This window comes from Bombina bombina, chromosome 11 (genome assembly GCF_027579735.1).
Source record: "Bombina bombina isolate aBomBom1 chromosome 11, aBomBom1.pri, whole genome shotgun sequence".
Classification (NCBI taxonomy): Eukaryota; Metazoa; Chordata; class Amphibia; order Anura; family Bombinatoridae; genus Bombina; species Bombina bombina.
This window is the reverse complement of record NC_069509.1, coordinates 161,508,034-161,535,069: the sequence shown is the minus strand read 5'-3', so window position 1 is coordinate 161,535,069 and position 27,036 is coordinate 161,508,034. Positions and strand designations below refer to the sequence as shown.

The 27,036-nt window shown below is 35.9% G+C and overlaps 1 protein-coding gene across 1 annotated transcript in view; it reads left to right on the top strand.

Annotated features, from left to right (window-relative positions):
• BMERB1 (bMERB domain containing 1) overlaps positions 1-27,036 on the top strand; it is a 238,853-nt gene that overhangs the window by 200,176 nt on the left and 11,641 nt on the right. The window contains exon 4 of the mRNA XM_053695276.1: positions 16,745-16,818. Within this exon, the coding sequence (XP_053551251.1) occupies positions 16,745-16,818 (74 nt within the window). The remainder of the gene's footprint in view (positions 1-16,744; positions 16,819-27,036) is intronic.

The window sequence follows — 27,036 nt, the reverse complement described above, 5'->3', positions numbered from 1 at the left end:
TCAAAATTAATCCAATTTTTTCTCTCCCTGTATCATGTGACAGCCATTAGCCAATCTCAAAATACTATAAGTAAATATAGTGTGTGTATATATATATACAGGGAGTGCAGAATTATTAGGCAAGTTGTATTTTTGAGGATTAATTTTATTATTGAACAACAACCATGTTCTCAATGAACCCAAAAAACTCATTAATATCAAAGCTGAATAGTTTTGGAAGTAGTTTTTAGTTTGTTTTTAGTTATAGCTATTTTAGGGGGATATCTGTGTGTGCAGGTGACTATTACTGTGCATAATTATTAGGCAACTTAACAAAAAACAAATATATACCCATTTCAATTATTTATTTTTACCAGTGAAACCAATATAACATCTCAACATTCACAAATATACATTTCTGACATTCAAAAACAAAACAAAAACAAACCAGTGACCAATATAGCCACCTTTCTTTGCAAGGACACTCAAAAGCCTGCCATCCATGGATTCTGTCAGCGTTTTGATCTGTTCACCATCAACATTGCGTGCAGCAACAACCACAGCCTCCCAGACACTGTTCAGAGAGGTGTACTGTTTTCCCTCCTTGTAAATCTCACATTTGATGATGGACCACAGGTTCTCAATGGGGTTCAGATCAGGTGAACAAGGAGGCCATGTCATTAGATTTTCTTCTTTTATACCCTTTCTTGCCAGCCACGCTGTGGAGTACTTGGACGCGTGTGATGGAGCATTGTCCTGCATGAAAATCATGTTTTTCTTGAAGGATGCAGACTTCTTCCTGTACCACTGCTTGAATAAGGTGTCTTCCAGAAACTGGCAGTAGGACTGGGAGTTGAGCTTGACTCCATCCTCAACCCGAAAAGGCCCCACAAGCTCATCTTTGATGATACCAGCCCAAACCAGTATTCCACCTCCACCTTGCTGGCGTCTGAGTCGGACTGGAGCTCTCTGCCCTTTACCAATCCAGCCACGGGCCCATCCATCTGGCCCATCAAGACTCACTCTCATTTCATCAGTCCATAAAACCTTAGAAAAATCAGTCTTGAGATATTTCTTGGCCCATTCTTGACGTTTCAGCTTGTGTGTCTTGTTCAGTGGTGGTCGTCTTTCAGCCTTTCTTACCTTGGCCATGTCTCTGAGTATTGCACACCTTGTGCTTTTGGGCACTCCAGTGATGTTGCAGCTCTGAAATATGGCCAAACTGGTGGCAAGTGGCATCTTGGCAGCTGCACGCTTGACTTTTCTCAGTTCATGGGCAGTTATTTTGCTCCTTGGTTTTTTCACAAGCTTCTTGCGACCCTGTTGACTATTTTGAATGAAACGCTTAATTGTTCGATGATCACGCTTCAGAAGCTTTGCAATTTTAAGAGTGCTGCATCCCTCTGCAAGATCTCTCACTATTTTAGACTTTTCTGAGCCTGTCAAGCCCTTCTTTTGACCCATTTTGCCAAAGGAAAGGAAGTTGCCTAATAATTATGCACACCTGATATAGGGTGTTGATGTCATTAGACCACACCCCTTCTCATTACAGAGATGCACATCACCTAATATGCTTAATTGGTAGTAGGCTTTCGAGCCTATACAGCTTGGAGTAAGACAACATGCATAAAGAGGATGATGTGGTCAAAATACTCATTTGCCTAATAATTCTGCACTCCCTGTATATATAGAGAGAGAGAGAGAGAGAGATATAAAGAGATAGATAGATAGATAGAGCTAGAGATATAGATAGATTATAGAGCTAGAGAGATTCAGAGATAGATAGATAGATAGAGCTAGAGATATAGATAGATTATAGAGCTAGAGAGATTCAGAGGTAGATAGATAGCGCTAGAGAGATAGATAGAGCTAGAGATATAGATAGATTATAGAGCTAGAGATATAGATAGAGTATAGAGCTAGAGAGATAGATAGCGCTAGAGAGATAGATAGATAGATAGATAGATAGATAGAGCTAGAGATATAGATAGATTATAGAGCTAGAGATAGAGATAGAGTATAGAGCTAGAGAGATAGAGTATAGAGCTAGAGAGATAGATAGAGTATAGAGCTAGAGAGATAGATAGCGCTAGAGAGATAGATAGATAGATAGATAGAGCTAGAGATATAGATAGATTATAGAGCTAGAGATATAGATAGATTATAGAGCTAGAGAGATAGATAGCGCTAGAGAGATAGATAGATAGATAGATAGAGCTAGAGAGATAGATAGATTATAGAGCTAGAGATATAGATAGATTATAGAGCTAGAGATATAGATAGATAGATAAATAGATAGATAGCGCTAGAGAGATAGATAGAGCTAGAGATATAGATAGAGTATAGAGCTAGAGAGATAGATAGAGTATAGAGCTAGAGAGATAGATAGAGTATAGAGCTAGAGAGATAGATAGTGCTAGAGATAGATAGATAGATAGAGCTAGAGATATAGATAGATTATAGAGCTAGAGATATAGATATAGAGCTAGAGAGATAGATAGAGTAAAGAGCTAGAGAGATAGATAGCGCTAGAGAGATAGATAGATAGATAGATAGAGCTAGAGATATAGATAGATTATAGAGCTAGAGATATAGATAGATAAATAGATAGATAGTGCTAGAGAGATAGATAGAGCTAGAGATATAGATAGAGTATAGAGCTAGAGAGATAGATAGAGTAAAGAGCTAGAGAGATAGATAGCGCTAGAGAGATAGATAGATAGATAGATAGATAGATAGATAGATAGATAGATAGATAGATAGATAGAGCTAGAGATATAGATAGATTATAGAGCTAGAGATATAGATAGAGTATAGAGCTAGAGAGATAGATAGAGTATAGAGCTAGAGAGATAGATAGCGCTAGAGAGATAGATAGATAGATAGATAGAGCTAGAGATATAGATAGAGTATAGAGCTAGAGAGATAGATAGAGTATAGAGCTAGAGAGATAGATAGCGCTAGAGAGATAGATAGATAGATAGATAGATAGAGCTAGAGATATAGATAGATTATAGAGCTAGAGATATAGATAGAGTATAGAGCTAGAGAGATAGATAGCGCTAGATAGATAGATAGATAGATAGATAGATAGATAGATAGATAGATAGATAGATAGATAGATAGATAGAGCTAGAGATATAGATAGATTATAGAGCTAGAGATATAGATAGATTATAGAGCTAGAGATATAGATAGATAGATAAATAGATAGATAGATAGATAGAGCTAGATATATAGATTATAGAGCTAGAGATATCGATAGATAGATAGATAGATAGATAGATAGCGCTAGAGAGATAGACAGATAGATCTAGAGATATAGATTATAGATCTAGATATATAGATAGATTATAGAGCTAGAGATATAAATAGATAGAGCTAGAGAGATAGATAGATAAAGAAAGAAAGAGATATGATAGAGAGATAATAGAGATTTAGAGATGCTAGAGAGAAAGAGCAATGATAGAAAAATAGAGAGATGATAGAGAAATAGAGAGATAAACATTTTTTTACATTTTACTTCTTTGAATAAGATGGCTTATAAAGAAAAAATTAATTGATGCCTTTTTGTATGGCGGCATCTGGGCAGATTTTAGCAGAAACAAGATTGAAGTATTCCGGGTGAAGAGCTCAGCTATGCCAAGTTCTTAGTGCCTATTGCAAGAATGTTTGATTCTAATGAAAGGTGACTAAGGTTAGGTATAGGCGTAGTTTAAACCCTCTGAATGCCAGAGCATCTAAGTGGTTGATTGCAGTTTGTACCTAGGGGTAACTGCAGTTACATATTGCTACATGGGAGACATTTTACAGCCAGATTGAGTCCTTGGCAACATTGTTGTCATGGTGAAATTATCAAATGCACATTGATGAGTGAGACAAATTAAATTAAGTTATATTTAGTTTAAATATGTTTTAAACACAGTTCAGGAACTGGAAATATAGAGGTTTTCAATATATATATATATATATATTTTTTAAATATAGTGAATGTATAATATTGTTAGAAACATTGTATAATATTGTTAGAAACATTGTTGCAAACACTACTGCCACAAAGTACTCAAGACACATGCATACTTCTAAGCCTACCTAGGTATGCTCGTAAAAACAAACAGGAAAATCAAATACATTTGATCATAGAAGTTTTTTTTTAAATATATGCTCCAGCTTAATCATGAAAATTTAGAGGGACAGTTAAAACAAAAATATAATTTATGTAAGAACTTAAAGGGACAGTTTACTCAAAAATTTTCTCCCCTTTAATTTGTTCCCAATGATCCACTTTACCTGCTGGAGTGTATTAAATTGTTTACAAGTAGCTCCTTTACCCTTATATTGGCATTTGAAATAGTTGATTTAGCCTGTGGTATCCCCACCTATTCTGAAAGTTTGTGGCCACTGGTCCCAGCTATAGAAAAGCTTTGTAAACACAGCCAGCAGAAGAAATTACACTCCCAGTGGGATATAGCAGAGATAAGGTAATACAATGTTGATTTTCCATTGTTCTCTCCAAGTACTGGTGATTGTTTTATGGAAAGATATAAGATAAAGAAGCAGGTATATGTGCACAATGTGATACAGTAATGATATCTGATTATACCTACAAGCTCAACCCATTTTATTAGGTTGTGGCTTCAAAACACAAAATCAGAGCTTTAAAATACACAAAAAAAATTAAAAAGCTTATTTTCATACATTTTTTTTCTCTGCAGTTGGTAAAAAAACCAATTGTAAACACATTAAGGGAAAAACTATTTTACAGTATACTGTCCCTTTAACTGATAAATTAATTTCTTTCATAATGGCAAGAGTCCATGAGCTAGTGACGTATGGGATATACATTCCTACCAGGAGGGGGCAAAGTTTCCCAAACCTCAACATGCATATAAATACACCCCCCACCACAAACATACTTCAGTTTAACGTATAGCCAAGTAGTGAGGTGTAAAAAGGAGTAAAAAAGCATACAAAAATGAGGAACTGGAAAATAATATTGTGCTTTTATACAAAAAAAAAATATATAACCACCAAAAACAGGGTGGGCCTCATGGACTCTTGCCATTATGAAAGAAATTAATTTATCAGGTAAGTTCTTACATAAAATATGTTTTCTTTCATGTCCATGAGCTAGTGACGTATGGGATAAAATACCCAAGATGTGGAAGTCCACTCAAGAGTCACTAGAGAGGGAGGGATAAAATAAAAACAGCTATTTCTGCTGAGAAATTAAATCCAAAAAAATAAGTTCTTCTTAAAAACAGAAAAATCAAACTGAGACAGCTGCCTGAAGAGCTTTTCTACCAAAGACTGCTTCCGAAGAAGCAAATACATACAAATGGTAACATTTAGTAAATGTATGGAAAGAAGACCAAGTTGCTGCTTTGCAAATCTAATCAACTAAAGCTTCATTCTTGAAAGCCCAAGAAGTGGCAACCGATCTAGTAGAATGAGCTGTAATTCTCTGAGGCAGAGAATGTCCCGCCTCCAAATAAGCCTTGTGAATCAAAAGCTTTAACCAAGATGCCAAAGAAATGACAGAGACTTTCTGACCTTTCCTAGAACTGGAAAAGACAACAAATAGACTAGAAGTCTTCCTGAAATCCTTAGTAGCCTCAACATAGTATTTCAAAGCCCTTACCACATCCAAAGAGTGTAATGATTTTTCAAGAGAATTCTTAGGATTCGGACACAAGGAAGGAACAACATTTTCCCTACTAATGTTGTTAGAATTCACAACCTTAGGAAGAAATTTAAACAAAGTCCGCAAAACAGCTTTATCCTGATGGAAAATCAAAAAAGTAGACTCGCAAGAGAAAGCAGACAATTCAGAAACTCTTCTAGCAAAAGAGATAGCCAAAAGGAACGATACTTTGCAAGAAAGTAGTTTAATATCCAAAGAATGCATAGGCTCAAAAGGAGGAGCCTGCAAAACCTTCAAAACCAAATTAAGACTCCATGGAGGAGAAATAGACTTAATAACAGGCTTGATACGGACCAAAGCCTGAACAAAACAGTGAATATCAGGAAGTTTAGCAATCTTTCTATGAAATAAAACAGAAAGAGCAGAGATGTGTCCCTTCAAAGTACTTGCAGACAAACCCTTATCCAAACCATCCTGAATAAACTGTAAAATTCTAGGAATTCTAAAAGAATGCCAAGAGAATTTATGAGAACACCATGAAATATAGGTTTTCCAAACCCGATAATAAATCTTCCTTGAAACAGACTTACGAGCCAGCAACATAGTATTGATCACTGAGTCAGAGAAATCTCTATGACTAAGCACTAAACATTTAATTTCCATACCTTCAAATTTAGTGATTTGAGATCCTGATGGAAAAAACAACCCTTGAGACAGAAGGTATGGCCTTAAAGGAAGTGACCAAGGTTGGCAACTGGACATCCAGACAAGATCCGCATACCAAAACCTGTGAGGCCATGCTGGTGCTATCAGAAACACATGTGATTGTTCCATTATAATATTGGAGATCACCCTTGGAAGAAGAACTAGAGGCGGAAAAATATAAGCAAGTTGGTAAGACCAAGGAACTGCTAACGCATCCACCATCTGCGCCTCAGAATCCCTGGACCTGGAAAGGTATCTGGGAAGTTTCCTGTTTAGATGGGAAGCCATTAGATCTATTTCTGGAAGACCCCACATCTGTGCAATCTAAAAAAACACATCTGGATGGAGAGACCACTCCACCGGATGCAAAGTCTGACAGCTGAGATAATCCACTTCCCAATTGTCTACACCTGGGATATGAATCGCAGAAATTAGACAAGAGTTGGATTCCACCCAAGAAAGTGTATGTGATACTTCTTTCATTGCTAAAGGACTGCGAGTCCCTCCCTGATGATTGACATATGCCATAGTTGTGATATTGTCTGTCTGAAAGCGAATGAAAAGTTCACTCTTTAATAGATGCCAAGCCTGAAGAGCCCTGAAAATAGCACAGAGTTCTAAGATATTGATTGGTAACTTCGCCTCTAGAGGATTCCAAACCCCTTGTGCTGTCAGAGACCCCCAGACAGCTCCCCAACCTGAAAGACTTGCATCTGTTGAGACTACAGTCCAGGAAGGACGAACAAAAGAGGCCCCTTGAATAATACAATGATGGTCTAACCACCAAGTCAGAGAGAGTAGAATGCTGGGATTTAAGAATATCAATTGTGATATCCGAGTATAATCCCTGCACCATTGATTCAGCATGCAAAGCTGCAGAGGCCTCATATGAAAATGAGCAAAGGGGATCGCATCCAATGCTGCAGTCATGAGACCTAAAACATCCATGCACATAGCCACTGAAGGGAATGATCAAGACTGAAGGTTTAGACAAGATAAAACCAATTTAATTAGCCTATTGTCTGTTAAAGACAGAGTCATGGACACTGAATCTATCTGGAAACCTAAAAAGGTGACCCTTGTTTGAGGAATCGAGAAACTCTTTTGTAAATTGATCCTCTAACCATGCCTTTGAAGAAACGACACTAGTTGTTTTGTGTGAGATTCTGCTAAATGAAAAGACTGAGCTAGTACCAAGAAATTATCCAAATAAGGAACCACCGCAATACCCTGCTCTCTGGAGCTGTCGTTAGGCCAAATGGAAGAGCGACAGATTGGTAAAGCTTGTCTAGAAAAGAGAATCTCAGAAACCGAAAGTGATCTGGATGAATCGGAATGTGAATATAAGCGTCCTGTAAGTCTATTGCGGACATGTAATGACCTTGCTGAACAAAAGGCAGAATAGTCCTTATAGTCACCATCTTGAAAGTTCGGACCCTTACAAAATGATTCAAAAACTTCAGATCCAGAACTGGTCTGAATTAATTTTCTTTCTTTGGGACAATGAATAGATTTGAATAAAAACCCAGACCCTGTTCCTGAAGTGGAACTGGTATAATCACCCCTGAAAGTTCCAGATCTAAAACACACTTCAGAAAAGCCTGAGCTTTCACAGGATTTGTTGGAACATGAGAGAGAAAGAATCTTCTCACAGGAGGTCTTATTCTGAAACCTATTTGATACCCTTGAGAGACAAGGCTCTGAATCCACTGATTCTGAACAGAATCTGCCCAAATGTTTTAAAATAATTTCAATATGACCCCCACCAGTTGAACTGGATTGAGGTTCGCATCTTCATAAAGTCTTAGGGGCTGGATTTAGCTTCTTATAAGGCTTGGATTTATTCCAACTTGAAGATGGCTTCCAATTGGAACCAGAGTCCTTAGGGGAAGGAGTGGTTTTCTGTTCTCTATTCTGACGAAAGGAACAAAACCGATTAGAAGCTTTAAATTTACCCTTAGACTTTTTATCTTGGGGCAAAAAAACTCCCTTCCCCCAGTGATAGTGGAAATAATAGAATCCAACTGAGAACCAAATAAATTATTACCCTGGAAAGATAGAGATAGTTTTCTAGATTTAGATACCGTCAGCATTTCATGATTTAAGCCATACAACTCTTCTAGCTAGAATAGCTAAAGGCATAGATTTAACATCAATCTTGATGATATCATAAATAGCATCACAGATAAAATGATTAGCGTGATGAAGCAAACAAACAATGCTAGACAAATCAGAATCTGTTTCCTGGTGTGCTAAGCTATCTAACCAAAAAGTTGATGAAGCCCGCAACATCAGCCATAGAAATGTCAGGCCTGAGAATATAGCCAGAATGTAAATAAGCTTTCCTAAGATAAGATTAAATCTTCCTATCTAAAGGATCATTAAAAGAAGTAATATCTTCCATAGGAATAGTAGTACGTTTGGCAAGAGTAGAAATAGCCCCATCAACCTTAGGGACTTTTTCCCAAAAACTCCAAATTAGCCACTGGTAAAGGATATAACTTCTTAAACCTAGAAGAAAGATTCAAAGAAGCACCAGGCTTAGACCATTCCTTAGCAATCACATAAAAAACCACATTTGGAACATGAAAAACCTCAGGAGTAATCAAAGAAGGTTTAAAAACAGAATTTAAACTTTTACTGGTTTTGTTATCAAGAGGATCAGACTCCTCAATACCCAAAGTAACTAATACTTCTTTCAACAAAGACTGAATATATTCAATCTTAAAAAGATAAGAAGATTTATCAATTTCAATATCTGAAGTAGGATCTTCTGAACCAGAGAGATCTTCTTCAGAAGTGTATATTTTAGTATATTGTCAGTCATCACAAATTTCATCAATTTTATGAGAAGTTTTAAAAGACCTTTTACATTTATTAGAAGGTGGAATAGCAGACATAGCCTTCTGTATTGCATCAGCAAAATAATTTTTCATATCAACAGGGATATCATGTACATTAGATGTTGAGGGAACAACAGGTGCTGTACTAGTACTAATAGAAACATTATCATCATGCAAAAGCTTATCATGACAACTGTTACATAATATAGCCGGAGATATAATCTCAGCTTGCTTACAACAAATACACTTAGCTTTGGTAGAACTGTGTTCAGGCAGCATGGTTCCTACTGTAGCTTCTGAGACAGGATCAGACTGAGACATCTTGCAAAATGTAAAAGAAAAAATAACATTTAAACAAAATATCCAATTTCCTCATATAGCAGTTTCAGGAATGGGAAAAAATGCATATGCTAAATAAGCAGAAAAGCAAACAGCATAGCCCTCTAGAATATAAAGAGCAGCAGGGAGTATAAAGGAAGTGGGTAATATAACCAAAAAAATATTTGGCGCCAAGTATGACGCACAACGCAAAGTTACATTTTTTTGGCGCCAAACAACATCTGGAAATTACGCAACTTGCGTCATAACAAGCGCGACTTCGCGCCAAACAAACTAGCATCAATAAAGACACAGGAAATGACGAAACTTGTGACACTATAGATGCAAATTTGCGCCAAAAAAATTTGCGCCAAAAATGACGCAATAAATAACAGCATTTTGCGTGCCTAGATTTGCACGTGAAATTTTATGGAAAAAACAAGTCAAATTGGAAAAAAAGACTAAACCCCAGGCATGAAAATTAAAAAAAAAAGCTTCCTAAAACATGATTCTCATACTGAAACTGTTAGACTGCAAAGGGAAACACACATAGACCTGACTCTTGGCAAATATAAGTAAATATATATATTTAAAACTTTACATTAATACTTAAAGCGCCAAACATAGCTGAGAGTGTCTTAAATAATGATACATACTTACTGAAGACACCCATCCACATATAGTAGATAGCCAAACCAGTACTGAAACAATATCAGTAGAGGTAATGGTATATGAGTATATCGTCGATCTGAAAAGGGAGGTAGGAGATGAATCCCAACGACCGATAACAGAGAACCCTTGAAAAGATTTTCCATGAGTGAAACCATAAAAATCACATCCCTCTGTCAATCAAGCACAAACTTACTTCAACACCTCCATAGGAGGCAAAGTTTGTAAAACTGAAGTATGTTTGTGGTGGGAGGTGTATTATAGGCATTTTGAGGTTTGGGAAACTTTGCCCCCTCCTGGTAGGAATGTATATTCCATACATCATTAGCTCATGAACTCTTGCCATTTACATGAAAGAAATTAAACTTTCAGAATTCAGACAGAGCATGCAGTTTTAAACAGCTGTAGAATTGTATTCTGTGATCTAATTTGCTTTATTCTCTTGGTATCCTTTGTTGTACAGCATACCTAGGATAGCTCATTCTTCTGGGAGCTAGCTGGTAATTGGTGGCTGCATATATATGTCTCTTTTCATTGGCTCACTCAATGTAATTCCGCATTGCTGCTCCTTATGTTTACTCTTCATCAAAGGATACTTAGAGAATTAAACAACATTAAAAATTGTTTAAAATTCCATGCTCTGTCTGAATCATGAAAGTTTAATTTTGAACCTATGGTTTCTTTAAATTTTTCGTCATGTCCCTTTAATTAAATTTGATTGGATTTGATATAAATAACATATTTTCAGCATTAGGTCTTGTTTCTGTGTAATGATACTTTTTTTACAATATGATCAAAGCTAGGTATTGTATTTCATAAGGCTGGAATAGTTTTCTATGGAAATAATGGACTTGGTTCAGTCTTTTGTTATTAAAACGCTCTGTTTATAAGGACAAACAGTAATATTTCAAGGGAGACTGTGATCCGGAGCTGTGTGATACACAGTTATTACTATAGAACAGCTGGATCTGTGTTTTGGGAATTGAACAGCAGGAGAATTTTAATGATGTTGATATTTGGCGTGTGCAGTATTTGATCCGTCACACTTAGAGAAAGATTAGATTTTTTTTTTCTGAAACCTCAAACCAAACACAAATGTGTATTGTGCTTTTATTAGGGAGCCTTCATTACAGGATTCCTTATTTTAGCAGAGGTTGGCAGCTGAGGGGTTAAGCAAGGTGTGGCTTTAAATCAGGTGCAGCAGATCTTTTTGAGAATGTGTTTCTGAATTGGCGATAAATGAAAATGCAATTTGTATATAATAGTAAACGGATAAAGCAAAATATAGGGATATGCAATCAACATTACCAAAAATGTATTTGGCAAATCATGATCTGCAAAGTTATGCTATGTCTTAATAATTAGACATGTGCGTTTCGATTCGGAACGAATCGAAATTCGGCCAAATTTGTTAAATTCGAAGATTCGGATCGATTCAAATTTCTGAATTACGGTAGTACCGAATAAATCCGAATTAGTTCAGATTTATTCGGTAGATTCGGATGGCCATGGATTACACTAGTATTGTACAGTACATTAGGTGTTATAACTCTGCTATGGGTTACACCTAATATACAGTACATAATACTAGTCTAATACACAGCACATCACACCTAACACATACCGAAATTCCGAATTTCCGAATCGAACCGAACCGAATCCAGCCGAATTTATTCAAATCCGAATGAATAAGAAACAAATGCATTCAAATTTTTCCGAATTCGAATCGATCCGAACCGAAATTTGAAAACATCCGAATCGATCCGAACCAAATTTTTCCGCCATGCACATGTCTATATAATAATGCAATAAGTGTGATGATACAAATAGCAAAGCTATTTCCTAATAAAAGATAATACATTAATACCATTGTTTTATTATTTTAAACAAATGCCAATAAATGCACAAGTATATGTACAAATTTGCTTGGAGATAAGATAGTGTAAAAAAGAGAATATACGCTTGATTTGATGGAAAGTTTGTAGAAAGAAAAAAATGACTGTAAATCCTATTTCACAAATAATGGGGAACAAAAAGAAAAAAAGTGATAGTATATTATATTGCAGTAATAAGCCCATGTGAGGAAGTTATGTGTCGGGTGTGTAATAATGTATCAGTGATAGGAAGATTTATACTTAGTCCGTCAGAAAATGTAGGTTTTAAAGTCAGCTTAGCCTTATTCAAGCTGGATGTAATATGGACATTGTGTCTGTTTCTGCTTTGGTTGTCCTCATTATCCCTTGGTGTCTAGTAGGACGGCCGACAGTGTTCATTATTGTATGCACCCTCTTTTATACAGAACTCTAATAAGTAAATGTTAAGACCATCTATGACATATGTAAAACAGCAACCGGCAATGCCGGGATTGAACACGCTGTGTACAGGCAGTGAAGTGATCCTTCCAAAACAAGCGATCAGCCCCAGCAGTTTAGAAAATGTAAAAATGATTCTTTATTTAGCAAATTTAAAAAACACGGCTCATCACTACATAGGGATTCACCCCAAGTATACCAACACAGTGGGCGGGTCCTGGCGCGTTTCAGCTGAACGTCGTAGTCGTTGGATACTCCCACATCACCTATAAACTCATAAATAATTTAAAAATGTATATATGTGATTCGTCACTTATGATCTACAAAATTGTAATAACGTAATAATAAATAAAAGCGATATTTTCCTGGGCACTTATGAGTTACACATGCTGTAGGGTGTGCCGATGGGAACATGAATTGCACCCCTGGATAGCACATAGTGATCCCGGACAGCACTATTCATGTTCCTCCCTGCACACCCTGCACTATGTGTAACTCATAAGTGTCCAGGAAAACCTTAAATGACAGAGGAGATAGGTTTATTGGACAGGGTGCTGGAAAAAATAGAAATAGTATATGTGTGCTAGCAGCTACAGGGTGGGGGTGACTGCTTATTAATGAAATATAAGAAAATGATAAAGAGATCTGTTAGTTAGTATATATAATAATAATAATATTTAGTACACCTCAAATAAACCAAAAAATATGTTAAAATATTAATAAATCACTGGTCAATTAAAACCCTTCTAAAACAGGCAAACTGAATATAGTAAAATCCTTATTTAGGTGTTTTTGAATAGTGGAATTTAAAACTAGATGAGACAATGTATATTCAGTATAGACTTGATTGAAAATGATATAAAATGATATAAAGTGCTAGTGCCTAATACTTAAGTAACATATATAATTCAATTGTTATAAGCTTTTGCCTTGATTTGCACCAGGGACACGTTTATAACAAAAGTCTTTTAGAAGACAGCAAGTGGTCAACCAATTTAGAATCACTCCTTTAAAATCACTCGTTAGGTATCTAGATAGTGGCTGATATTTGGTCTATTATGTACTCAATAGACAATGTCTTTGACCGCTCAAAGTTCTCTGTATTCCCAAGTGTAAAAATAGCCTTTATGGTCCTCCGAATAGTACTGTTATTAAATCACTTTTGTGACAGAACACACGGACGGGCTATACACCTTTATGTGCCTACCTTGAAACGGGGAGTGAAGTTGATCTCGTAGCCGGTTGCTTACCACACTAGAGTCCTGGCACAGGTGTTTATACAGCTCCGTCCATTGTTTCCTGGATGATCACGTAACACCCACGTGGTAGTTCAGAGGCCAATCCTGAAGTAGCGGTGATGAATGTAGTTCCGTGAGTGATGACGATCCTTACTCAGCGCAGAGAATTTACAACGGATCTTTAAAGAAAAGAGTCCTTGTAGAACCTGAAGCAATCCTTCGCTTTTCTTTGTAATTGTGCCAGAGGCATAACTAGAAACCACAGGGCCCAGGTGCAAGAATCTAAGAAAGCCCCCCCCCCAAAAAAAAAGTGAATTTGATACATATCTTTTTTTGTGAATCAGATTACATGTCTGCAAAAGGAGATACCCTGTGCCCACAGTCTGTGAGATGGTCTGACCCCCTATTACTGTATATAGTGACACTGTTTAACCCACCAGTACTGTATATAGTGAGTCAGTGACACTGTCTGTAATCTGACGGTGAGATGGCTGGCCTGATCCTACCCGCCCCAGTAGTTTATAAACTGACCACAGTAGTCTGTGACATAGTCCAGCCCCCCCCCCCATACTGTATATAGTGGTACTGTATAGTGACACTGTTTACCCCCTCCCCCCATGCTGTAGTAACAAGGTCTGTAATTTGCTGGATATACACACACACATACATGCATAAATACACACACAGTCACATACATACATACACAAACACACACACACACACACACATGAATAAATACACACACTGTCACATACATACATACACACATACACACACATACATACATGCATAAATACACACACAGTCACATACATACATACACAAACACACACACACACACACATACATGCATAAATAAACACACTGTCACATACATACATACACACACATACATACATACATGCATAAATACACACACAGTCACATACATACATACACACACATACATACATATATACATGCATAAATACACACAGTCACATACATACATACACACACATACATACATGCATAAATACACACACAGTCACATACATACATACAGACACACATACATGCATAAATACACACACAGTCACATACATACATACACACACATACATACATGCATAAATACACACACAGTCACATACACACATACACAAACACACACACACACATCCATGCATAAATACACACACAGTCACATACACACACATACATACATGCATAAATACACACACAGTCACATACATACATACACACACATACATACATGCATAAATACACACACAGTCACATACATACATACACACACATACATACATGCATAAATACACACACAGTCACATACATACATACACACACATACATACATGCATAAATACACACACATTCACATACATACATACATACACACACACATACATGCATAAATACACACACAGTCACATTCATACATACACACACATACATACATACATGCATAAATACACACACAGTCACATTCATACATACACACACATACATACATGCATAAATACACACACAGTCACATTCATACATACACACACATACATACATGCATAAATACACACACAGTCACATTCATACATACACACATACATGCATAAATACACAGTCATATACATACACACACACACACGCATAAATACACACACAGTCACATACATACACACACACACACAAATACATGCATAAATACACACACAGTCACATACATACACACACACACACAAATACATGCATAAATACACACACAGTCACATACATACACACACACACACACACACACAAATACATGCATAAATACACACACAGTCACATACACACACACACACACACACACACACAAATACATGCATAAATACACACACAGTCACATACATGCACACACAAATACATGCATAAATACACACACAGTCACATACACACACACACAAATACATGCATAAATACACACACAGTCACATACATACACACACACACAAATACATGCATAAATACACACACAGTCACATACATACACACACACACAAATAAATGCATAAATACACACACAGTCACATACATACACACACACACAAATACATGCATAAATACACACACAGTCACATACACACACACACACACAAATACATGCATAAATACACACACAGTCACATACACACACAGTCACATACACACACACACATAAACACCAATGGGTAAAACAGAAACACTAACCCCTGTAGTCAGAGACACTAGTGAAGCATCATGTCACACTCACATATCATCAGTGCAGGCAGTGGCAGGTCAACGTTTTTTATTTAAAATGCACCCCCTGTAGTTTCGCCCCTGAATTGTGCTTAATTTCAACCAACACTGTCACCATTATTGGACAGGGTGAGCTGTAAGGGACATAAAATCCAAAATGTAATTTCCCATAAAAGTTGCTTAAAATTGCATGCTCTATCTAAATCACGGGGAAAAAATTGGGTTCAGTGTCCCTTTAAGGGGGGCCCCGAAAACGTTGTGTTTTGCAGTGGGTGAGCCAATAACATGAGGCATTTATGTGCAGCAACCAATCAACAGCTCCTGAGTCTACCTAGGTATCCTTTTAAACAAAGAATATCAAGAGAACAAAACAAATTAATTAATCGTAGTAAATTAGAAAATTGTTTAAAATCACCTGATCTGAATCATGAAAGAGAACATTTGGGTTTTATATCCCTTTCATTTTTCAGCGTTTTTATCCCTTTAAAAACCTAGCCTGCCTGAGTCCCTGTTGACGGAGGTTGAGTGCTTTTAACTTATCACCACTTCACTTTATATTGGAAATGAATGTTGAGCAATAAATGTGTTCTCCTGGGCAGTGATCTATGCACAGGGATAAAATGAGATTTCTCTCTCACTTCAGAGCGCCAAAGGTGATTTGTGGTTGACAAGAAAACAGTTAGCGCTTTCTGTTTCATGTCTTGTTAAGAAAGAAAAAAAAAATATAAACTGAATTGCTGAGATAATTTGCCTTAATGTTTTGATCTCTTATTTTTACAGGATTGACGATATTCAGTTGTGCAAAGAAATCATGAACTTGAAACAAGAACTGCAGACGTTAGTAGACATGCCAGGTAATTGAAGACTTGTGCTGTAACCCTTTAACAGTCAGATTAGCGGTGTGATGATCTGAGGAACGGCTCTTGCGGAAACATGGTTTTGCTATTTGCTAGACAATATTATATCCATTGGTAACCAGGTTGTAATGAACTCAACAAACAAGAGTGAGGGACCACAAGCAGTGTATTAGTTTTCTATTGTGGTTAAAAAGTAAAAAAATAATTGGAAGCCCTTAAAGGGACATGAAACCAGTACATTGTTCTTTTATGATTCAGATAGAGCACTGGTTTTCAAACCTGTCCTCGTGCTTCCCTAACAGGCCAGATTTTCAGGATTAACTTGGATGAGAGCAGGTTACCATGTTTACTAATCAGCTGATTATTTCACCTGCGCTCCAGTTCAGATATCCTCAAAATCTGTCTTGTTAGGGAGGCCTGAACACAGGTTTGAAAACCAGTGAGATAGATCTTAAAAATGTTAACACCTTTTCAATTTACTTCTATTATATAATTTGCTTTATACTTTTGGTATCCTTTGTTGAAGAAGTAGTAATGCACTACTGTGAACTAGCTGAAAGCCAATGACAAGAGGCATATATATGAAACCACCAATCAGCAGCTTCTGAGCCTACCTAGGTATACCTCTCAACAAAGTATATAAAGTGAATGAAACAAATTGGATAATCAAAATAAATTGGAAAATTATTGCATGCACTGTCAAATCATAAAAATTGTTTTGTGTCCCTTTAAAGGAGGTTAAACACCTTGACATTGTAACATAAAATGTTTAATTATTTATAGTAAAATGCATTTTATTTTTATTTTACCCCCTTTCCCTGTAACCTATGTCTTAAAATTGTGGGTTTTCCAGTTCTAAGAGCTCAAATGCATCTGATAGGCATCACAAGCATAACCCTGATACATATCCGTTTCTAATTGGCTTTAGCAGGGATGATAAGACTACAAACTGCAAATAATGGTGGGTAGAAATAGTGGTGGGTAGAGTTTGGCTATTGAAAATAGTTGAAGCAAACAAGATTATAAAACATTCTACCGATTCTAACAGTCACTTAATGTTAGTTTCTTGTGGTGTTTACGGTCCCTTTAAATGTAGTGCTATAAAAAACATTGTAGTGCTCTCAAGAAATAGTTTCCTCTGGAGAGGCTGTAGCACATCCTGTGTAATACAAATCCCTGATGCTAATATATGCTGCACAGTGATTGGGTAAAATGTGTAGGATCCCATTAACATCTGTCTGATTGGCCAAAGCAAAGACATTATGATAAACATACTCAAGAGACTTTACAAGTGGTGTATCCCTGGACTTCAAAACAATGCAAAACTTGCTAACAAATTCATAGTTTAAAATGCTTTTAAAATATGTTTTTTTGCAATACATTGATTCTTTTGTGATATATATGTGTAATTTTATTATCACATTAAATTATGAAGTAAGGAAATTGCATATGAGACTTTCAGCTTTATACCAAATAATGTTGAGCTCATAATGTTAACAAAGACGCCAGCAGTAGCTCAGTGACTATGATACCTGCTAGATAACTGCCATTCTTGCCAGATGCATTTAGAAACATTGATTTTGACACCATATAATTACAAGAAGACTCATATTTCTTTATGAACCTTTAAAGGGACACTAAACCCAATTTTTTTATGATTCAGATATAGCAGCAATTTGAAGCAACTTTATAATTTACTCCTATTATCAATTTTTCTTCATTCTCTTGCTATCTTTATTTTAAAAGCAGAAATGTAAAGCTTAGGAGCCGGCCCATTTTAGGTTCAGCACCCTGGATAGTGCTTGCTGATTAGTGGCTACATTTAGCCATCCAATAAGAAAGCACAACCCAAGTGCTAAACATAAAATGGGCAGGCGCCAAAGCTTTCATTCCTGCTTTTTCAAATAAAGATACCAAGAGAACAAATAAAAATTGATAATAGGAGTAAATTATAAAGTTGCTTAAAATTGCATGCTCTATCTGAATCATGAAAGAAAAAAAATTTGGGTTTAGTTTCCCTTTAAGCTTTATTAATTATCAGGTTAATTTTAAAGGGATATAAACCCCCCAAAAAATATGTTGAGTTCCATATCCCTTTAACAACCACTACATTAATATAAACTATTAGAACTCCTGTTTCCCCAGAACATCACATTCCTAATTTAGAGTAACCTAGGACACAATTCATCCTAGATAATAAACTTGTAATGTAGTATTATCTTTCAGATCTCTTACATATCTGTTTTTATTCCATCACTAGGAAACAGAAAGCATTTAATAATGACTCAATTACTGATCAGCTTTCATTACATAGTATTATATATTATAGCACAATAATTAACATTGTATTATATTTCACAGCACTTGTATGTTCATTTCCTATTTCTAGGAGACCGCATTTCATAAATATCTCATTGGCTAATCCGTTTGCATTGTTAATATTTATTCTGCACAGTAAACATTTCTAAGAGTTGTTTATAAAAAAAAACCAAAGTTAATTTGCTCATTATAAGTGACCATGGTTACTTACTGTAAAGGCATGAGGCAGTCACCGGAGATCAACGCTGTTTTATTCCTGTATTTACAATTATCAGTAAGAATATTAGCATTTAGTAGGTCAATGACAGCTTGGTTAAAGGGACATGAAAGTTAAAATGAAACATGATTTAGATGACTCTGGTAGAGCAAGTAATAGACGTTTCAATATATTTCTATTGTCATATTGACTTAAAGGGACATGAAACCCAAAATTCTTCTTTCATGATTCAGATAGATAGTTAAAGGGACAGTCTAGTCAAAAATAAACTTTCATGATTCAGAGAGGGCATATCATTTTAAACAACTTTCCAATTTACTTTTATCATCAATGTTTTGTTTTGTTCTCTTGGTATTCTTAGTTTAAAGCTAAACCTAGGTAGTCTCATATGCTAATTTCTTAGCCCTTGAAGGTCGCCTCTCATCTGAATGCATTTTGACATTTTTTTACAACTAGAGGGCGTTAGTTCTTGTGAGCCATATAGATAACATTGTGCTCATGCCCGTGGAGTTACCTTGGAGTAAGCACTGATTGGCTAACATGAATGTTTGTCAAAAGAAGTGAAATAAGGGGGCAGAGTTTGCAGAGGCTTAGATACAAGGTAATCATGGATTTAAAAAGTATATTAATGTAACTGTGTTGGTTATGCAAAACTGGGGAATGGGTAATAAAGGGATTATCTATCTTTTTAAACAATACAAATTCTGGTGTAGACTGTCCCTTTAAACAACTTTACAATTTACTTCTATTATGGACAATTCATCTTAAGTGGTTCAAGAATTGTCAAGTTGGTTGCTTGACCATTTTTCATTTACCTAAAACATTTGTTTTGAGTGATTACCTCCATGTATTGGTATTTCAAAGCCTCCACTGAGACCCAAACCCTTTCCACTATCAATTGACCCTTAAGTTCTAAGTCTATGGAACAAGAAATGTTTATATATATATATACACGTACCTTGTAAAGTGCTCTAGACATACGTTTTTGTTCCAAGGAGCTAGGACCATCCTGACCTGAGACATATTGAGGTACATCTGTATAACCAAAATTTGCCGTGGATCATGACACAAAGATGGCTGCCGTGGTCAAACCAAGTAAAATTAAATAATTAAAAAACTGGTGGTTTTGCAATACCAACACATAGAGGTAATCACTCAAAAAAAAAAAATAGGAAAATTAAAAATGGTCAAGCAACTTATGCTGGACCACTTGAGATGAATTGACCCAGTATCTAATTTGTTTCATTCACTTGATATCCTTTGTTAAATAAAAAAATTGTGTTTCATGTAATTCTCTTAATATTTTTTCTTGAAAAGCATACCTAGATAACCTCAAGAGCGTGCATCTGTCTAAGGTGCTATTGTTTGCATTTGTAAAAACTGCTGGCCTCTAGTGCTCAACAAAGTAATGCCATTTTGTTAAAAACAATGTTACAAACACTGTTGCCATATATCAGGTGACACTCTTGGGCACATCTAGGTATACTCTTAAACAAAGAATACCAAGGGGAAAAAGTAAATCTGATAATAGAAATAAATTGGAATGTTCTTTATAATGTGTCTGAATCAAGAAAGTTTCATTTGGACTTTCATCCCTTTATATAATATAGTACTGTAGAAGTATTATCAAAGTTTTCTTCTTAAAGTGATGGTAAACCCATCAACTTAAAGGGAAAGTCTAGTCAAAGATAAGGCATGTAATTTTAAACAACTTTCTAATTTACTTTCATCATCAAATTTTCTTTGTTCTCTTGGAATTCTTAGTTTAAAGCTAAACCTAGGTAGGCTCATATGCTAATGTCTAAGTCCTTGAAGGCCACCTCTTATCTCAATGCATTTGATAGCTTTTCACAGCTAGAGGGCATTAGTTAATGTGTGCCATATAGATATCATTGTGCTCATGCTCGTGGAGTGATTTATGAGTCAGCACGGATTGGCAAAAATGCAAGTCTGTCAAAAGAACTGAAATAAGGGTAAAGTCTGCAGAGGCTTAGATACAAGGTAATCACAAAGGTAAAAAGTATATTAATGTAACTGTATTGGTTATGCAAAACTGGGGAATGAGTAATAGAGGGATTATCTATCTTTTTAAACAATAACGATTCTGGAGTAGACTGTCTCTTTAAACCAATCATTCCATAATTGTAGTATTTGGCATATATTTGCTATAAATTACTTGCATATTACATATTGAATCTATTTGGAGGTATTTTTATTTAGTTACACTAGTTTTGTAGAAATGGTTATAAAGATAACTGCCAAAAAAAAATCTTTTTTAATTTTTCAGTATTAAATGCCTATTTATTGTTTTTTTAATATACCCATATAGGGCGTCACTAGAAAGGCCTGTTTGTTAAAAAAGGTGTATAATATGTATTGGGCCACTTAACAAGCGAGCTGAGAACCAATAGTGAAATTGCTCGTCATCACAGAAACTGGGAAAAACTTTGGTCCTTAAGGGGTTAAAAGCTGTACAAAAAAAAATAAAAAATCTCTTATATCTAATAGAGTGGAAGTTGTAAGAAATGGAAATTTATTAAAAAATAAAATCCTCTAACAAATTAAAGCATTTTTGTTTTACTCTAAAATGTCTTAACCATGCTTATTGCCAAGTGGTGAGAAATGTATTTTTAGTGCTAAACCTGATTCATTTCAGAGAATGATCATTTCCAGCCCTTGGCTGTCACTGACATTTTATAAGGCTCAGGGGTATATGAATCAAATTCAAAGCAGGTTTCTGTATACACAGAGTGCACTGCTCCAAGTAAAAACCTCATCTTTATTTCAGTGAATTATTTAACTGGACTTCTCTTTGTCCTATAATCCAGCTGCTGTTGTATTTCAAGGAAAAACAATCTATATATATATATATATGTGTCTTCTTTATATTTGTCATTCTGTTATCTATAATTTATCTGACATTTATCTATCTATCTATCTGTCTATGTATCTGATTTAGCTATTAAAGGTTTCCATAGTTTTGTACTGTTAATAAAAAACAGGCTGCTATTGTAGTTCAGGGAAATAATCTATATCTAACATCTTCATAGCTATCTATATCTATCTGTCTGTCCTCTATATATAGGTATTTTTCCTTCCATCTATCTATCTATCTATCTATCTATCTATAAATCTATCTATCAATCTGTCTATCTATCTATCTATCTATAAATCTATCTATTATATTTAGCTATCTATCTCTCTGTTATCTATCTATCTACCTACCTATCTCTCTGTCTATTATATATAGCTATCTAGCTCTCCCTCTCTCTCTGTTATCTATCTACCTACAGGTTTGTCTATTATCTATCTAATAAGATGTATTAATATTAGTTTTGTAGTGCTGATATTAAACAACACGTAGGCTGTATTATTGATTTATTTTTGGAATAAATCATTAATTATTAACATGGGTTCCTATTATTCATTTCATGAAAGTACAGTGTAGATTGTTATGTAAAGGAATACAAAAGGTCAGTAATGCGCTAGGGTTGTACTCGTATAAGGTATACTGTGGTCTGAGCCTGGCACCAAATGCTCGGTTGCGGGGCCAAGCTTAAGACTAGTAACACCGGAGCCCATTGGTAAGTACACTGGGCACAGATCATACTACGCAGTTAGTACTAATGCACTTTGTATTGCAAATGATCTTGCTGGCATTTTATTGACTTCTATGTCTCTTTAATTTTACTTTGGTTAAGTGGAATTGGCCAAAATTATTTTTTTGTAACAAAATAACAGTTGCATGCAAGTGTCTACTCCAGCAACAAGTATAAGTAAGCTCCTTAAATAATTCAAGTGGTTGGGCCACTGGAAAACAAGTGCAGCAAACAAAATGTTAATCTGTTGTGAATGATTTAACACTCGGCTGGCATGTTCATTTCTTGTAAAACATCAGAAATGTCTTGTAATTACAAGGTGTTTTATGTCCCTTACGATATATATATACTATGCAGATATATACAAAGTTGACTAAAATGTCCCTATTTGACCATTTCACATTCATTTATTTTTGGGGTTGATAAGACGTAAACATGCCCTAATTTACGTCAATAATAAAGAGTCACCATCTAAGATTATAACAGAATTTATGCATCTCAGAGAATTAGGTTTTGCAGTATGACCCTACTAAAAAAGAAACAAAATACTTTTATTTTGCATAAATCTGTCACCAGTTAAGCAGTTTAATGCATTAAAGATTTCTCAGCTTTTCAGCGTCTGCTGCAAATTCCCCAGGATTAGGAGAGGGACACTTTATGGGTAAAAAAAAGAAACAACGGTATTAACGCCAAATATATGGATTAATAATAAACCAAATGCAAATCCCCTCCTACAAATATCAGTGGATAACAATATCAAGCAGAGATATAAAGTCACTATATATATATAGTCACAGCAGTACTGTGCAAATGTATATTTATTGCAAGATCCCACAATACACTTCCATAGAATTCTAGTGATAAGAATTGATAGGAACACTTAGTATTGATCATGTATTTTATAGCTTTGGAGGAACCTTTATTTTGTTTTACAGTTATAGTTTGTGTCCTACAGAAAATGTTTGGTAGAAAAGTGACATGGGATGTTGGAAAGAAAATGTACCAGAGTGAATCAGGAGAAAAGACGGGGAGAAAGATGGAGTAATCTGGGCATGGGGTATTCCAGGCTGTAAAAAAAATAGGTTCTGACAAAGCTTAATATTCCATATGTCCTGCATTTTGTTGGATTGTCATGGCATGGAGTTCTGTTATATCCTTCTAACCTGGTTTCCCTATTGAAATCTAAACCCCATAAAGAAACACCATAACTTTGCCCCAGACTTCCCAGCCATGCACAGAGACTACCCCAATGTTGCCCTTGGAATTGTTCAATCACACCCACAGACAACCCCTGACCAACGAGCTTATGCCTCCAGACTGCTTGGTAGTGGCAAAAGCACTTCCAATCTTTTTTGGTTGCCCCTATTTTACTGGGCTGAGGGGTAGAGTGAAAACTACCACTCCATGCCACTGTCCCTTCCCATATAGAAACACCCTTAAATTTCTTTGCATAAATGTGTTGTAGATGATCAGATTATATAGCCCATCTGGGGGGTGTTTTTGTAAAAATATATAGTTTATTATTTTTATTATTAAATACAATTTTGCTGATTTTCAGACTCCTAACCAAACCCCAAAATTTTAGATGTATACTGATGTATACAGACTTCACCTTGCTTCTGTTTGTATTAGACATGTGTGTTTCATTTCGTTCCAAATCGAAATTCGGATGAATTAGCCAAATATGGAGATTCTAATCGAGTCGAATTTCCGAATTACCCTAGCAACGAAACTAAACTAATCCGAATGCATTTGTAACTAATAAATCCAAATTAGTTTGGATTTATTTGTTACATTCGAATGGCCATGGACTAATCACAATTCAGTATAGAAAATTTATTTAGTGAGATTTAGTGAGATAGAACAGTGAAATAATTCTGTTTGTGTAACTTGGAACCATCTGAATCAACATAACATATTCCGAACTTCCCAATTTATGAATTGAATCCGAAACAAATACATCCAAATACATTCAAATTTATTCGAATCTGAAACAAATACATTCGAATGTATCCGAATTCGAATGTATCCAAAACGAAATTCGGAAAAATCCAAATCGGTCCGAAACTAACCAAAATATTTTTTTCCGCTGTGCACATGTCTAGTTTGTATATTAGGTATTTTCATATGCAGAGGAGGGTCTGCTCTCAACCCTTTTCAGTGGGTGTTCCAGACTAATCTCAAAAAATAAAAGGTTTTATACTGGATTTTTAAATCAGTATCTGTGCCTATTATTCTACTATAGTAGTATCTATTACGGGCAGTTATATCAAAATTGGTGTATACTGTCCCTTTAACTACTCTGTGAATGGCATGCTCAGCTCTGTCTTCTGAACACCCACTGCTCTGTCTCCACCTATCCTAACTCCATCCATAGAACACCTGCAACTTCTCTTAAGGGCTTCCCTGATTCAGTCCTCCTGGCCTGTGCACGGAGCACTGAAGAATAAGTATTTGCCTCCTAAAGTTTAGTATCTAGAGCTGCGTCAGCTGCCCCCAGACTTTGCCTTCATACCTCCAAATAACACTTATTTAGACAGAATATTTGTATACATACAGGTATTGAGTACAAAGGCTGTGACACACTGCAAACGATGTGGTACAAGGCGAAGCAGCTGCTTGGCGCCGCATCGCTTCTGAAGTTCAAATATTTAAACTCTAAACGCTCAGATACATGACCTGACACGGCTGAGCGCACAGAGATGAAAAGGCAGGACACACTGAGCATGCACAGCCGCATCGCTTGCAGTGTGTCACCGCCTTAAGGGTGATACTAGAGCAGTTGGCGTATTTAGGTTTTGTGCAGCCCTAGGCATTGAAAATTCACTTATTTATTCTGGGACACACACCAGGCAATTGTCATCTTAACATGTTGTCTTGCGTATCGCCTCTGAGGTACAAACAATACCTTCTTGACACTGTGAGAAACAACAAGTGTTTAAAGGGGCATTATATATATATAATAAAGGGAAACTTGTGAAAAAAATGGCATGCTCTAATTTGTTAAAGTGTGTAATGTTTGCATTACTCACCCTAGAACATTATGTATTTAAACCTTGCAAATGGGTTAAACACATATGTAAAGTTCTGCTCAGGAGACACAGAAAACTGCTGTTCCCAAGCAGGAAATTGGCAGTTGCACGACCCTGCCCATCAACAGCTGTGGTCATATCAGGAGCTGCACCATGGGTAGTGAAAAAATAGCATGCTCTAATCCACTGGTTGAAGATGTTGGTGGACCTTGACACCATTAAGCAGGAATTAATCTCCTCTGATGGTGTCACCCGTTGCGCCGCAACTCCCTACAGTGCCTGGCTGTACATCAGTGAAAACCGACAGAGGAGGAGTTAAATTACAATCTCCCTACGCAAGTTGCGTAGTACAATTTGCGTAGCTATATTGTATTTTTAACTCCTCGTTCCCGGAGTGCTGTTCAGAGGAAGATGCTTCCATTCTAAAGCCGGCAGAGGATGATATAGTCTTGGCTTGAAATAGTGGAATTAAAGTATATAAAAAAAGAAAATTTTACCTAAACAATCCTGGATAGACAGAACCACTGAACTCCTAAATGTGGAGGAATATGGCTACCTTAAAAGGAAAAAACTCAACTATTTCCTGGGTGTTAAATTTTATTGGGAACAATCATTAAATGTGACTTAACACACCTAACGGCCTGATGGGTTTGTTCTGTCCAACACTTCTCTCCCTCGGCTTCCTCTCCCTCTCTCCTCTTCTCTTCCCCCCACTTTCCTCTCTTCTCATTTAAACCACTCACTTCCAGTTTCAGACTCCGATATCTGTTACATTGTTCAGCTAATTTGAATTGAGTTGAAACGTTTGTACTTCTCACAATGGACAAATGAGAATCAGAGACTGTATGCAAACACACATCGGAAGAAATATTCTGTTAATCCTTGACAATGAAGTGTACAGTACTGTGTATCAGAATATAATAAATGTTACTGATTTCACATTGATTTCTCAATAAAAATAATAAAATATAGAAAAGAAAATCTTAAAAAAATTCTCTCTTATATTTAATTTATTTTCTTCCCTTTACCTGTCTCTCTGTAGTAGTTT